We start from the raw sequence: 16,533 nt of genomic DNA, 5'->3' as shown, positions 1-16,533 counted from the left end.
ATCTAAACAATATGGGCCAGATTTAAATGGGTAAGTTAAGTGCTCTAGGCTAGTACCTTAGCATATTATTATTGCTCAACAAATGTAGTACCATTAACAAATTATAGTTTTAGTGGGTTAAATTAAGGCTCAGCAAACGTTTCCTATAAATGGCATTAAGCATTTACAGCACTGAAGGCCATATGGTCCTTGTTTCAACTCCTCAACTCTACTGTTACATGGGTGTGGTTGTGTTCCAGTAAAATATTATTCATAAAAATAGGAAGCCTTGGGCACAGTTCACTGACCTGTGGCCTAAATGACTGCTTACTGCCCCAGATTAATACACCCCACAAACAGATACCATTTATCAGTCCCTAGAACTGTGTGTCAGTAATGGCAAAAACACTTTCATGTATCTTATGTCAATGAATCTTTTCATAAACTTTATAGGGTAGATTTTAGTCCCATTTTACAGATGAAGAAGTTAAGCTCAGTAATTTTCCCAGGGTCATACAGTTAGTAACTGGAAGCGCCATAATTAGAATGCAGAAATAGTAGCCATTGGAGCCTGATGCAAATTAAAACCACAATGAATGAGATATCACTTCATACAAAAATGGCTAAAATTAAAAAGGATGACAGTCTCCCATATTGGTGAGAATGAACAGCAACTATAACTCTCTCACATTACTTATGGGAGAGTCAAATGGTACAACCACTCTGCAAACCATTTGTCAGTTTCTTATAAACTTTCTTATTTTTTAAAAAAATTTAATGTTTTATTTATTTTTGAGTCAGAGTGTGAGTAGGGGAGGGGCAGATAGAGACGGAGACACAGAATCCGAAGCAGGCTCCAGGTTCCGAGCTGCCAGCACAGAGCCTGACTCAGGGCTTGAACTCACAGACTGCGAGATCATGACCTGAGCTGAAGTCGGACAATTAACCGACTGAGCCACCCAGGCGCCAACTTATAACTTTCTTATTAACATATACTTACCCTAGGACCTAGCTATTTTACAGTATAAAACATCTATACAAGAATGTTCATAATAGTATAGTTCATTAAAAAAAAAAAAAAAAAAAGAGGGTATGTTTTAGAGTGACAAATGTTTTGTAGCTTGACTGGGACAGTGCTTGCATGAGTTTGTACACTGGTCAACACTCATTGAGCAGTACACATATGGTCTATGCATTATTTTATGTAAATAATACCTTATTAAAAAGCAACAGGTGCGCTTGGGTGGCTCAGTCAGTTAAGCTCGACTCCTGACTTTGGCTCAGGTCATCAATTCACGGTTTGTGAGATTGAGCCCCACGTCAGGCTCTGTGCTGATAGCATGGAATCTGCTTGGGATTCTCTTTCTGCCCCTCCCCCACTCATTCTCACCACCCCCCCAAATAAATATACTTAAAAAAAGAAAAAAAGCAACAGTAATTGTTCTGCAGTGGTAGAACAGGAAGGAAGCCACTCCACTAGCTGCAACATAAGCAGGTAGGAAGAAATAAGCTAAGATTTTAAAGAACTGCCTGAAGAATTTTAGGGCCTCATATCTGTTTAAAATACTAAGTGCATCTGACCAAAGGGAAATTAGTACTCAAAGAAATGAAACAGTACTAATATGAAATATATATGATGGAGAAAAAATCCCTTTTTTACAGATATAACCTACCAAACCTTCCTCAAGGTAAAACAAATAACCTGAATAGTTCTGTATCTACAAATAAATTGAAATTGTAGTTAAAAACCTTCCCAATTAGGAAAACTTCAGGTCATTATGGCTTCACTGGTGTATTCTAGTTAAAGAAAAAATAATACCAATTCTACATAAAATTTTTTACACAAAAAGTGAAGGAGAGAAAAGTTTTTGTTTTTTGTTTTTAAGAGGGAAAAGTTTCTAACTCATTCACTTATGTGATATCACAACCAGACAGGAATTACAAAGAAAACCACCGACCAATAACTCTTACAAAAACTCTAAACAAAATTTTATCAAATGAAACCCAGCAATACATTAAAAGAGGATAACATGTCACAAACAAGTGGGGCTTATTCCAGGAATGCAGGGCTGGTTTAACAGTTAAAAAAATTTTTTTAATGTTTTTTAAGTAATCTCTACCCCTCAACATGGGGCTTGAACGCATGACCACAAGATCAAGAACACACGCTCCATCAACAGAGCCACCAGGTGCCCTCTTATGATCTTCTTAGTAACATTTTTTCTCTAGCTTATTGTAAGAATACAGTATATAATACATATGACATACAAAATGTGTGCTAGTCAACTATGTTATTGGTAAGGCTCTTGGTCAACTGTAGGCTATTAATAGTTAAGTTTGGGGGGAGTCAAAAGTCATATGAGGATTCTCCACTGTGAGAGAGGTTGGCACCCCTGACCCACCCCCTGTTGTGCAAGGATCAACTGTACATGGATACTGTGGATGGCATCACCTACTACACTACCCAGAATCTCCCATACGAAGTTCCTCCAGAGACATTTTAGAATGAAGTATCAAGAAAACCTGTTTCTTCTAAGGAAATATGTAGGTATTGTTTTGCCTCTCACAAACTGAATTTTAAAACTGATCATGCTTCTGATTTGCTTTGGCAAATTTTATTAATTATATAGGACATAGCTGTTTGCATATCTAATAACTCTGGCCTTATCTTCTCATTCTACTTGTATTTTCCCAAATTTCAAGATTTTATTCTTATTTTTCTATACTGTTTTATTATCATTTTTTTTTCTTAATGTTTATTTTTTGAGAGAGACAGATAGAGTGCGAGCAAGGGAGGGGCAGAGAGAGAAAGAGAGACACAGGATCCAAAGCAGGCTCTAGGCTCTGAGCTGTCAGCACAGAGCCCGACGTGGGGCTCAAACTCACAAGCTGGAGATCATGACCTGAGCCGAAGTCAGATGCCTAACTGATTGAGCCACTCAGGCGCCCGTTACTATTGATTTTCTTGGGCAACCTTAATTTCTTTGTGGAAAAGGATAAGCTGTAAAAGTTTTAATAAATGCCATAACCACCTTGTATTTGGGGTATGTGTTTATTTACCTGGGTAAACAAAGTGGTTTTTTGTCCAGAGATGACTTTTAATGTTTGTTGCCCTTGTGCAGAAGATGTGCTGACTCCCAGCGTTCCTTGGACCACTGACCCAGTAGTCAGCTGTTTTCCAGATGTCTGGGGTGATGGCTGACCAACTAAAAATGTGCCCTAGAAACAAATAAAGACCTATTCAGTAATTATTAAGTTCAAATGACTTGTCCTGACCCTTTAAATCACAAGGTCCCATGTTACAAGCTACAATGCCCCCCTTGAATTCTCCAACTCAGCCAAAATAATTGTAAGGAACAGCTCTGCTCTCAGGGTCCCTCCCAAAAGCTCTCCCCACTTTTAGAACTCTGCACAGTAGCTGTGGAGCAGGCTGCTTAAAAACTCAAGTTTTACAACCGAGTCTTTAAATCTGGATTTAATTTTCAAGATTCATAACTATCCATCCTTAGTAAGAACACTGAGAACAAAAATTCTTAAAGAGGAGTCAAGACTTTAGCAATGAGGGGAAAGAAAGTAGAAACTTGTTCCTAATCATGAATCCAACCTAACTCCAAATACCTTAACTTGATAGTACCTCTTTGGTTACTCCCTTCCAAGAGAAAATTTTCAACTGCGCATGAACACTACTCACTAACTCATGGATTTGGAAGGCAAAAGCATAGGAAAAATCTTTCTTTGAGTCAGAAAGATCTGGGTTTAAATCCAAATTCTATCATTGGCTTAGCAGAGACATCTTGGGAAAGTTACTTAAGTCTTTCTGAATGTCTAGGACCTCTTGTCTCAACATAAAACAAGCCCAAAATAATACAGATTCATAACATAGCTAAAATGTTAGTATTGACTCCTGATCCCAGAGATGTAAAGATAAATCCACTATAATTAAAGTCAGTTATTAAGGAACCAAAGGATTTAAAAGACACCAGTCACAAACGATCAGACCTGAGGCGTTTGCTTTAGGATATAAGATGTGTAAGTCAGGTGCTGGGATATCCCTCCAGGGCCTGCAGGGCTCTGAGTTCCTCCTGTTCCTCCTCCTCCACCTCCGCTGCCACTGCCGCTGCCACCGCTGCCTCCGCCACTACCACTGCCCGCAGCTGAGCCAGACTGGAGGTCTGAAAATACAATGAAATGACAGCAACATCAGAAAAGGTATTAAGAGGCTTAACAGAAAGATAGATGAGCCCAGAGGGATGTTTCCCTTACAGCGACATTCCTTCCCTTTTCTATTTTCTCCTTTCTTTTCTGTAATGTATCTATTCTGTGACAAGAGTGAGAAGAACATCCTAGAACTGAAGACTGATCTACTTCCAACTGAAGGACAGTTGACTAGTTCAGCTCTCGGTACAATGAAGAACTTAACTTTAACAAGAGTTTTGACTTAGTGTGGGACATCAAGAAAGTGTGATAGTGACATTTCTAACCAAGTGCTGACTGGAATGTGCTCAGAGAAGTGCTTATAAACATTCTGGCATCTCATTTGATTTCAGTGAAACTGCTGGAATTTAGTGTAATTTTACAGTACCTTTTCTGTTGTCCTCTGTCCCAGAAAAAACTGATTTTCTTCACATTTATAATGACTCCAGGGCCCCATTTTTTTTTTCCTTTTAAAATTCTACTTTAAAGCCTTTGAATTTTTTTTTACTTCCCACTTGGTGACATAATATATACAAACTAAAACCTAAATAGCTCTCTGGGTGAATTGTGGAATACTCACATTGTCCTTTTCTTACATATCTTTTATATACTACAGCTTAAGTAGGAGGAAAAAAATGCCAGGGTGAGAGAGCAGAAATCACCCATTATAGTTAGTGAACAAAATGGTGACTAGCTCACACACTACATTTTGGCAAGAGTGGCTAATTTTTAGTGAACCTATTATACCAATTATACTTGGGGGGGGGGGGGGCTTTTAAATCTTATTTAACATAATTTGTCAAACTGGCTTACATACAACACCCAGTGCTCATCCCGACAAGGACCCTCCTCAATGCCCATCACCCACTTTCCCCTCTTCCCTTGCACCATCAACCCTCAGTTTGTTCTCTGTATTTAAGAGTCTCTTATGGTTTGTCTCCCTCCCTGTTTGTTAACTATTTTTTTCCCCTTCCCTTCTTCCATGGTCTTCTGTTAAGTTTCTCAAGATCCACATGAGTGAAAACATATGGTATCTTTCTCTGACTTATTTCACTTAGCATAATACCCTCCAGTTCTATCCACAATGCTGCAAATGGCATGATTTTATTCTTTCTCATTGCCAAGTAGTATTGCATTGTATATATAAACCACATCTTCTTTATCCATTCATAAGTTGATGGACATTTAGGCTCTTTCCATAATTTAGCTACTGTTGAAAGTGCTGCTATAAACATTGGGGTACAAGTGCCCTATGCATCAGCACTCCCGTATCCCTTGGGTAAATTCCCAGCAGTGCTATTGCTGAGTCACAGGGTAGTTCTCTTTTTAATTTTTTGAGGAACCTCCACACTGTTTTCCAGAGCGGCTGCCCCAGTTTGCATTCCCACCAACAGTGCAAGAAGGTTCCTGTTTCTCCACATCCTCACCAGCATCTATAGTCTCCTGATTTGTTCATGTTAGCCACTCTGACCGGTGTGAGGTGATACCAATTTTACTTCTGATTGAGAGGGAAATAATTCCCTTTACCGTTTCCTTTCCAACACCAAATTGTTTTCTCTATATGTCACAACAAAAGTTTGTCAATCTAGATAAACCACCTAATTTCCTTGGGGTTTTAAGGCTTGTACACTAAGGCTGACTCTCTATTTCTCTTTCCATCTCCAAACCTAGCAAACTTAACATGCACATCTAAATAATGGCAGGCAGAGACACTTGATTCCACTCCTATTCCTATCCCCTCCAAAATAAATATAGGCTCTCAGCTAACTTCTCCACAGGTGTCACATTTCTAGATATCACTGAAAAGGAAGAACTCTTTTTTGTTTACAGTTCACATGGACAGGTTTCTCTCAACACACCTTTAGTAGCCATACCTCTCCAATGTACTTTGTATCTGATCCCAAACTCTGAGTAGATAAATGCAAAATAACAGTATCACCTCCTAGGACTAAGCCTACTTCTAGTTAAATTATATGTATGTTTTAAATCCATGTGGGCAAATACTACCATCATACACAGAGCTATGGAAATGCTTCTTGAAACAGGTAAGAGCTGCCCCTGGGTGGGTGAAATGAACATACCCAGAAGCCCAAGAACCAAAGATTTAATGATGGACTAACTAGCATTGTTGGTAGCTCGTAGGATGGCTCCTTGAGGGATCAGCAGCAGTTTTCCTTTTCCTGAAGGGTTCTTGCTGTTCGTTGTAAGGTAGAGTTTGGTGCCAGGAGGCAAATTTGCCAAGTTGGCCAGATTAGTGGCTGGTAGCTGTAATGTTGCCATTACTAAAATGGTAAAGGGGAAAAGGAAAAAAAAAAAAAAAAGAGGAAAAACAGTTATGATAAATTTGAACTGAGGTCAATGCTATCTCTAAAATTAAAACGACGTAGTAAGATACTTACTGAAAAACATAAACAGTAAACTCTACAGTTTTCTTAAATACACAAGGTGGACAGTCTTAAATATCTTGCTACCTAAAAAATAATCTATATACTAGAAGAGCTTGCTGTAAACTAGAAAGGAGTATTTGTACATAAACAGGGTGACCATATGTCCCAGTTTGCCCAGAACAGTTCCAGTTTATAACTGTGTCCCAATGATTATTAATAGTAATTCTTGGGGCGCCTGGGTGGCTCAGTCGGTTAAGCCTCCGACTTCGGCTCAGGTCATGATCTCACAGTCCGTGAGTTTGAGCCCCGCGTCGGGCTCTGGGCTGATGGCTCAGAGCCTGGAGCCTGTTTGGGATTCTGTGTCTCCCTCTCTCTCTGACCCTCCCCCGTTCATGCTCTGTCTCTCCCTGTCTCAAAAATAAACAAACATTAAAATAAAATAAAATAAAATAAAATAGTAACTCTTTTTACTCTCACAAGTACTATAGTTTAGACAGTCAATGAAATAATCACCTTATTTATGGATGAATATATATTTCCTCCCAATTGTTTAAAGCCCCTTCAATCAATTGCTAGTGATGAATGAATCTACTGATTTGAAACTAGACTTCTTATCTCTCTCACTTTCTAAGAACTAAGAAAATGCCACAGTTAACACTGGCACATATACTATGAAACTATAATTCAGCTTTTTAAAGTCTTACCTATGTCAAAGAGCTTTCGCTTATCCCTTAGAATTTACTTCTCGATGCACAGGGCTGTAAGCCTTTAAATGAGATTCTTAAATGGAGACTTACACATCAAAACTTCTGCAAATGCTCTGAATCCAAATCCCCACAAAATGAAGCATACAGAACCATGTGAGTCACCAGAGGCAAAGGACTCTCATGGCCTCCTCCAGCCTGCTGGACTAGTCCTCCTTCTCATTACTACTTCACTGTGCAAGGTTTGGGGAACCAAGAACCTAGAAGCTGCCCCAAAACATCAGGGACTGATATTAAAACTGAGTGCCATTATCTCTCCACTACTGCCAGAACTAATCCCACTTTACACCATATGCATCTCAGCAAACCTCTCTGGTCTGTCACCCTTACCCGGAAGTCCAGCCCCAAACTGCTCTCCATTCCTGATCTGAGTCCACCTTCTCAGGCCCTCCTCCTCCCCCATCTCTTTCACTAAGCCCCCAGGAATTCCTGCTGTGGTCAATTACACCCTTTGTGGTCAATTACACCCTTTAGAATCTCCACCTCTTTCAACTTTAATGTCTTTTTGTGTAACTAAACACTAAAAGTCCTCTGAAGATAGGACTTCCTCGCAGCCCCTTAGCTAAAAGCTGGTTTTTTGTTTTTTAATCTTACCTCAGTGTATGAGGGCCAGGACTAGAAGAGACGCCTTTTTGCTCTCCAGTTTGGCTTTCAGACCATTACCACCCCTCATTCCAGAGGAAAAACCTGCTGGCTCCTGTTAGGATCATGCATGGCTCTACCACCTTACCCCTTGCTTTTCTACTCTCATTTACTGAACCCCTAGTCACTTCCCCTCACTTGCTAAAGACTGACTCCTGACTCAGTCTTGCTGTATGCCAACAACTGTCATCCTCAGTAACAGCACTGCAGATGACCTGTTTAATTTTCTGGCTTCTCAGGTACTTCATTTTCTAAACTCCCAAGATCATTTCTTCCAATCTATCTCAAGCACTCTTTTTTAAGGCCACAAATGGACTTTGTCATCACCAGCAATTTATCACCTCTGAAATCTTTATTTTGGACATCTACTACCTTCTTTTTCTTCTTTCTTATGAATCTTTTATATTTATTTTTTATATTTTTTCAAGTGTATTTATTTTGGGGGGGAGGGGGTACAGGGAAAGAGAGAGAGAGGGAGAGAGGGAGGGAGGGAGTGGGAGGGAGGGAGGGAGGGAGGGAGGGAGAGGGACAAGGAGAGAGAGAGAAAGAGAGAAAATCCCAAGCAGGCTCCACACTGTCAGGGCAGAACCTGCTTGAACTCACGAACTGTGAGATCATGACCTGAGCCAAAATCAAGGGTTGGTAGTGTAACCATCTGAGCCACCCAGGTGCCCCTATTTTATTTTGAATATATAAAGTTGGTTCTGGAATTAGTTTTGGGTTTTTTTTTAAGATTTTATTTTTACATAATCTCTACACCGAACGTGGGGCTCAAACTCACAACTCCGAGATCGAATCACATGCTGTACCAACTGAGCCAGCCAAGCACCCCTATTATTTAGTTTTTAAGTTTTCTTTTTTTAATTTAATTTTTTTATTCAAGTACAATTAACATATAGCATGAGCTTCAGGTATACAATATAATGATACATCAATATCTCAAAATGCTGCTGATAAATGACCATCCCAAGATTTTAAGTCTGAATACAACCCAAAGTGGAGAAAAGGTCAAACAAAAATTATGTCAGACCAGAAAGCAGTTATCAAGAAAAACCCTCTATTTCTTTTTTTTTAAAATTTTTTTTCAACGTTTTATTTATTTTTTGGGACAGAGAGAGACAGAACATGAACGGGGGAGGGGCAGAGAGAGAGGGAGACACAGAATCGGAAACAGGCTCCAGGCTCCGAGCCATCAGCCCAGAGCCTGACGCGGGGCTCGAGCTCACGGACCGCGAGATCGTGACCTGGCTGAAGTCGGACGCTTAACCGACTGCGCCACCCAGGCGCCCCAAAAACCCTCTATTTCTATTACTCTTGCTAAAACACACACACACACCCCTCTTAAACTACTTACAGATCTCTACGTAAAATGTTACATGAAGAAGATTAACATATTTTTATATACTCCTTATAGCACTAACCAACAGGTTTTCTTAGAACCAAACACTGAATAAAATCACTAGCAAAGAACAGTTTAGAAAGAGCTGCTGCTGAAAGGGCCCTGCAACAGTATCAGTTACCTGAACCTTGGGATCCACTCTTCTGAGGGCCGGCGGCAGTGACCTGAGCCTTGGTTAAGGCTTGCACCGGCTGAGCAACAATGGTGCCTCCACCTCCGCTCACAATTGCTTTGGCAACTCCTTGGGTCACAACTTGCTTTGGACCAACAGCTTTGGCAACAGAAGAGCTGGCCTTGGCTACAAGGATTTGGCCGCCACTGATTGCTACAGCCTGTTTCACTGCTGAAGGTAAAGTGGACCCAACTGGCACCCCAACGACCTGTTGAAAATAGAGAAGAATTCAGCAGTGCTTCTTCTCAGTCCTTTCAAGGACTCTTCGAACAGAACGGTCACTCTGCTCTAGCAAAGAACAAAGCAAAGTCCTAGCTATGACTTTAATCTAATCCTCTAGGAATGATACCTATGATAGATGTGAAAAACATTTCTCACATTTTGGATAGTATTACAATAAAAAGCTACAGTTTTTGTCTTAACCCCAGCTACTATCTAGAACTTATTTTATGTGTTTTTAATTAAAAAAAACTTAGAAAATACAGAAATACAAAGAAATAATTTTCACTTTTCCAGATATAACCTATTTTTAAATTTTACTTATTTTTATTTTTATTAATTTTTTTTTTGACATTTATTTATTTTTGAGAGACAGAGAGAGATGGAGTATGAGCAGGGGAGGGGCAGAGAGAGCAGCTGACACAGAATCCAAAGCAGGCTCCAGGCTCTGAGCTGTTATGACAGCACAGAGCCTGATGCGGGGCTCAAATCCACAAACTGTGAGATCATAACCTGAACCAAAGCTGGACGCTTAACCAACTGGGCCACTCAGGCGCCCCATAAATTTTATTTATTTATTTTATTTTTAAAAATTTTTTAAATGTTTGTTTATTTTTGAGACAGAGAGAGACACAGCATGAGCAGGGAAGGGGCAGAGAGAGAGGGAGACTCAGAATGTGACACAGGCTCCAGGCTCCGAGCCATCAGCACAGAGCCTGATGCGGGGCTCGAACTCACGAACTGTGAGATCATGACCTGAGCCGAAGTCGGACGCTCAACCGAGCCACCCAGGCGCCCCAATTTTATTTTATTTTATTTATTTATTTTTTTAAATTTTTTTTTCAACGTTTATTTATTTTTGGGACAGAGAGAGACAGAGCATGAACAGGCGAGGGGCAGAGAGAGAGGGAGACACAGAATCGGAAACAGGCTCCAGGCTCTGAGCCATCAGCCCAGAGCCCGACGCGGGGCTCGAACTCACAGACCGCGAGATCGTGACCTGGCTGAAGTCGGACGCTTAACTGCGCCACCCAGGCGCCCCTCAATTTTATTTTTAAAGTAAACTCTACCCCCAACATGGGGCTCAAAATCACCACCCCAAGACCAAGAGTTGCATGTTCTATCAACTAAGCCAGGCAGATGCCCCAGAAATAACCTCTTGATATTTTTAATGTATTTGCTTCCAACTCTTTTTAATATACATTTTAAAAGATTTTTAAAATATTTATTTATTTTTGAGAGAGACAGAGCATAAGCAGAGGAGGGGCAGAGAGAAAGGGAGACACAGACTCTGAAGCAGGCTCCAGGCTCTGAGCAGTTATGACAGCACAGAGCCCAATGCAGGGCTTAAATTCACAGACCATGACATCATGACCTGAGCCTAAGTCGAACACTTAATCAACTGAGCCACCCAGGTGCCCCTTCTTCCAACTGATTTTTAAGAAAAGTCATCTTTTTCTAAATACTTCTAATTTTTCATTTCCTTAAAGGTCAACATTTGGTTAAAAGGTCTAAGCAAGAATATTTTTTTAAAAGACCCAATACCCAAATTATGAAACTTGAAAATATCTGGTTCTGAAAATATTATAAAGTGAACTCTTTCAAGTAAGGAAATACTACAGAACTCTTCAGACAAAGTCAATAGAGGATGTTAATTACAAGAAACAATTCAATTAATGGTAAATTGGGTCAGGGTTTCCACTTCCCAGTTCTTTATTTCATAAAAAAGAACTTCTCACCAGGAACTAGTTGCAAAGAGTCTTTTACAAGATTAAAAGAATACCAAAGACCTGCTCTCTAAAAGTGAAAATGAGAAAGCATAAGTACTTCTCACCCATCAGATTGGAGTCAAAAACTTTAAAGTCTGATAACACCAAGAAGTGGCTAAAGGGTCTGGGGAAATAGGAACATCTATCTGTTCCCTGATGAAAGAAAAGTAAGTTTGTACAGCCACTCCAGAGAGGTACTGGCATATCCACTAAAATTGAAAATTCACATACTCCATGTTGTAACAATTCTACTTTTAGAAATATATCCTAGAGAAATCTTAGACACGTGCTCAAGGGAACATAATGTCCAAGATAGCATTATTTATAATTACAAAAAACTGTCAACAAACTTAATACCTATAACATGTAGCAACATACTTAACGTCTACAGGTAGAGTAATGGATAAACTGTGGTATAAGACAGACAATGGAATAGCATACACTAGAACTACATGTATCAGCATCAACAGACTGACAGTACAAATCCTGAATGGAAGGGGAGCTGAAGAAAAACAGAATATATATATAAAAATATATTTTACGTAAATCTTCAAAATATACAACATTACATGTTATTTATGGCTATGGATTTATGCAATACAAAGTATGAACTCGAAAGCTACACATTCACATTCATGATAGTGCTGCTCTGGGGAAGAACAAAGTGGACTTCAACTCTGTCATGTTTTACTAGGAGAAAATATGAGATGAAATAAATATGAACGTGTTAATTTGGGGTGGAGGATACATGGGTATTGATTATATCATTGTATTTTACTGAAATTTTAGCATCTTTTTTCAACTAAAAATAACAGGATTACCTAAGATAAATGATAAACATGCAACTGATGAATGAAACTTTTAAGTTAAATAATTAATAAATCATACATGGTTTCTTTTCAAAGAATGTGAATACAGTAAAACACACTGGCCACATGCTTGGACAGTATGACTGATGTGAAGAAAACGGTCCCCTAATCAAGTGTTATAAATCACCGTGTAACAAAGAACAAAGAGTACAGGACTTTATAAGCAGTCAGACCTGGTCTCCCAGTTTTGTTCCACTAGTTTGTAGCTGGAAAAGTTATTTAATGTTTGTGAGCTTTAGCCTTAGACAACTCATTTATAAAACATGGATAAGATCATGAGACATAAATGAGGATAAGTTTATCAAATGCCTAGCCAGTATGATGAACACAGTAAATGATAGCTGCTGCTCCCCATTGCACTCGTTATAATTAACTGAAGAACAGTAATCTATGAGGCTACATGGAGATGCAAAGGATAGAGAGTGCCAAATGGATAAGCATTTGGCTAGGGCAGAGGACCTTAGTCTTAAATCCTAGACTCATTTAGTCAAACAGAAATTAAAGTATATACCAGGTGGTATCTGCTTTAAAATATCCTAGAAAGAGAAATAAGATTAGCAAAATGTTGATAATTGTTGAAACTGGGTAAATGGGCATTATAGGATTCATTACAAAAGTCTCTCCACTTTCATGTAAGTTTAAGGCAGGATGGAAAGGAAGGATGGAAAGGAAGAAGAAAAGACTCAAAGACTCAACGGGGAAAAGCAAGTTAACTTAGAGAAGAAAAATCCTCCCAGCTATACTGGCGTGGTTAAAACAATCCAGATCTCTCTACTCTGACTGTATAAGCCTCATTCTGAATGCAACATGGAGTGTCGCTGTGGCCAGAGCTGGGCATAGTCACTTCCCCTACAGATGTGGAAGTATAAACTCTTTTTATTAATCAGCTTTTTTTTTTAAGTTTATTTATTTTGAGAGAGAGCGAGCAAGCACATGAGCAAGCAGGGGAGGGGCAGAGAGAGAGGGAGAGAGAAAATCTCAAGCATGTTCCACATTGTCAGCGCAGAGCCCAAAGCAGAGCTTGAACCCAGAAACCGAGATCATAACCTGAGGTGAAACCAAGAGTCAGATGCTCAACCAACTGAGCCACTCAGGCACCCCAATCAAGAACTTTTCTGTGTATTTATGGAAAAAAAAGTTTCTTAACATAGGAAAACATTTTTGGAATACGGCACAAAGTGCCAGTTGAATCCCAATATCCATTCTTGCTTTCTCTCTCATAGTAAGAGAGCCCCCAGTTTTTAGCTATGTGGACATGGCCACATAGAATATTTCCTAGCCTAGGGCTGGTCTTCTGATTTCTGGCTAAAAGAATAGGAAGAGAAGTGATGAGTGCAAATTTTGGGTTATGCCTCCTTACACCTCCTTTTCTCTTCCTGCTGGCCAGAAATGCAAACATGGTGGCATGAGATAAAATGGTTATATTAGCCCATAACCTGAGAACCAAATTTTGAGAATGGCAGAGCAACAAGACATGAGTGTCTAGATTCTTGATGATTGTCGAAGCAACATACTAGAACTGCCTACTGGTCTTTGATGAGTGAGACAAAAACTTAGGCTTCTGGTTTTTGTATTTCTCTTTTATAGTAGTCAAACTTTTTTTCCCAAGACAAGAGTCTTCACATTTCCTGAATATATCAAATTTAATAATTCACTGCATGAACTAAATTACACATCATCTATTTTCATGTTCCTTTTTTTTAAAATTTTTTAAAATGTTTATTATTTTTGAGAGAGAGAGAGAGAGAGACAGACAGAGCATGAGCAGGGGAGGGGCAGAGAGAGAGGGGAGACACAGAATCTGAAGCAGGCTCCAGGCTCTGAGCTGGCAGCACAGAGCCCAACATGGGGCTCGAACCTATGAGCCTTCAAGCTGTGAGATCATGACCCGAGCCAAAGTCGGCCGCCTAACCGACTGAGCCACCCAGGCGCCCCTATTTTCGTGTTCCTAAACCAACAAAGAAAGCAAAAAAAATCTTAAAGGAAAACATATGGATTGGACCTATTTTCTTTTCTAAAACTCCATGCATCTTAACTTGCTTTTCTCAGCTGTATCAACCTCTATTCTCACTCAACGGCTTCAAAATTTCCAGGATATGACATATGTAATTTCTCCCAAGAGCTAAATAAAATGTGGTATCCCAAGTTGGCCACAGGAGGGCAGTTTTGATTAGCAGAGCTTATCCACTAGGAGCATACCACTGGCAAGATTAGCACCCCCCAACTCCCCCCATCTTGTTTGAAAAAAGAGAGAATAAGGAAGTCTGGAATTCTACTGGGGAAAATCCTACTCACAGCTGTCTACAGACATCATAAGGAAGACTCTTAAGTAGGTCACTATAACCTCAAATTAGTTTTTCTTTCTTTCTCTTTTTTTAACAATATAACACTTTGGCCTAGAACGTGAACTTTTCCCATTCACAACACTTCTCTCTGCATTCCTAACTTCCTTTAGTGTCACAAAGCAGACACCCTTTGTTCTATAGTGTTGTAAATATTTCACTTTGATTCATGCTCTGATTCAGTGTTTTTGTTTGTGCTCTGTACAGACCTTTGCAAGTCAGAATTTACTTTAACAACCAGAAAGTAAGGATTCTATGTATGCAATTTTCTCTCCAGACACTGAAGAGTATGGCCAATTATGATTTAGTACTTAATGATAAGTACATGGTACTCCTGCACATTTACATAGGATTTGTCCGTAGTCATTTAAGCTACTATCATTTATTAAGCGCTCGCTCTGTGCTAAGTCCTTCATGTACAATGGTTTCTAATTCTCATATAACTCTGAAAGGCAGAGGAGGGTATTACTCCCTTTTACTAGATGAAAAAACAAAGTTTAGGAAGACAAACCTGCCCAGGTCACACAAGCAAGGAGCGGCTGAGATCTGGAAAAGGCTCTAACTCCAAAGCTCAGATTCTTTTTACTATGCCACACTGGTTCTTTCTCACACGAACCCACTAAGTACTTAGCTGTCCCTTAAAACAGCACCTCTCTACTTTCATGAAAAAAGATAAGCTGTATTTCTATTGTGCCAAAGTTGAATGGAAGGTAAAACAGTATCATTTTGCTCACGCTTCTGCTTTCTGGGCAGGCATAGTTTCTGGGCAGGCACTTCAGCAATAACCAGGGACAGTCTGTACTTGTAGACAGCTCCTTATCTGGAGTCCAAAGCATACACTAAATTTCCTAGGTAAACAGGAAATGTCTTTTCTCACGGTCTTCTGCTTTTGCGCATTTCTTTCACACTCTTCTATGCCTTTTTCAGGTGCCCTTAAACTCTACTCAGGGCATTCTAGCACAAACCCATCCATTTTTTCTTAGTTCTGCATTGCCATTAAGTAGGTGGCAATGTGACAAGAAAGCCAATACAGTTGTTCAGCAACACAGAGGAGTGGATGTGCAAACTGCAAAGTGTAAAAAAGTGAAACTAATTTGCTCAGAGCTTCTGAGCATAAACAGCAATGCTATATTGACTCAAAAACCTAAACCAGACATTCCATGTATCTTTGGTGAAGCAAATTAGATTCTGAAGAACATGTAAAATGTGTCTGAGTAACAAGCCCAAATAATAGTAACAGAAAGGACTTTGCCAAAAGGCTTACCCCTAAGGCCAAAAAAACGGAGCACTGGGAAGCAGTTGGGGGTGCCTGTCTTCGTGATTCTGGCTAGAGAAGCCCCAAAGTCAAATATGATGCTATAGCTTGGTGGTTCCTAATTTTGCCTAATCACATGAGTCAGCAGGATAGCTTAATAAAAATCCAGATTCCTAGGGCCCCTAAGAAGATTCTGATTCAGAAAGTTTGAGATGGGGGCCTCAGTATCTACATCTATACGTTTTAAAGTTAATTTATTTACTTATTTTGAGAGAGCGAGAATGCGTGTCCATGTGGGAAAGAGGCAGAGAAGGAGGGAGAGAGAATCCCAGGCAGGTTCCCCACCGCCAGTGCAGAGCCCAATGCAGGACTTGAACTCCCAAACCACAAGATCATGACCTGAGCTGAAGTTGGACACTTAACCAACTGAGCGTCAGTATCTATATATTTTAATCATCAGATGAGTCATGACCAGATAAATTTGGGAAAGTGGTTAATGGATTCTTATAAATTTTAGAACCATACAGATTTTAGAACATGAA

The 16,533-nt window shown here is 39.6% G+C and overlaps 1 protein-coding gene across 3 annotated transcripts in view; it reads right to left on the bottom strand.

Annotated features, from left to right (window-relative positions):
- YEATS2 (YEATS domain containing 2) overlaps positions 1-16,533 on the bottom strand; it is a 116,512-nt gene that overhangs the window by 30,026 nt on the left and 69,953 nt on the right. For all 3 annotated transcript variants that reach the window (XM_047874250.1, XM_047874252.1, XM_047874251.1), the window contains exons 16-19: positions 9,487-9,745; positions 6,294-6,455; positions 3,979-4,151; positions 3,040-3,198 (exon numbers count right to left, since the gene is read on the bottom strand). In XM_047874250.1, coding sequence (XP_047730206.1) covers positions 3,040-3,198; positions 3,979-4,151; positions 6,294-6,455; positions 9,487-9,745 — 753 coding nt within the window. The remainder of the gene's footprint in view (positions 1-3,039; positions 3,199-3,978; positions 4,152-6,293; positions 6,456-9,486; positions 9,746-16,533) is intronic.

This window comes from Prionailurus viverrinus, chromosome C2 (genome assembly GCF_022837055.1).
Source record: "Prionailurus viverrinus isolate Anna chromosome C2, UM_Priviv_1.0, whole genome shotgun sequence".
Lineage (NCBI taxonomy): Eukaryota > Metazoa > Chordata > Mammalia > Carnivora > Felidae > Prionailurus > Prionailurus viverrinus.
The sequence above is the reverse complement of the archived record's forward strand: the minus strand, read 5'-3'. Positions and strand labels throughout refer to the sequence as shown.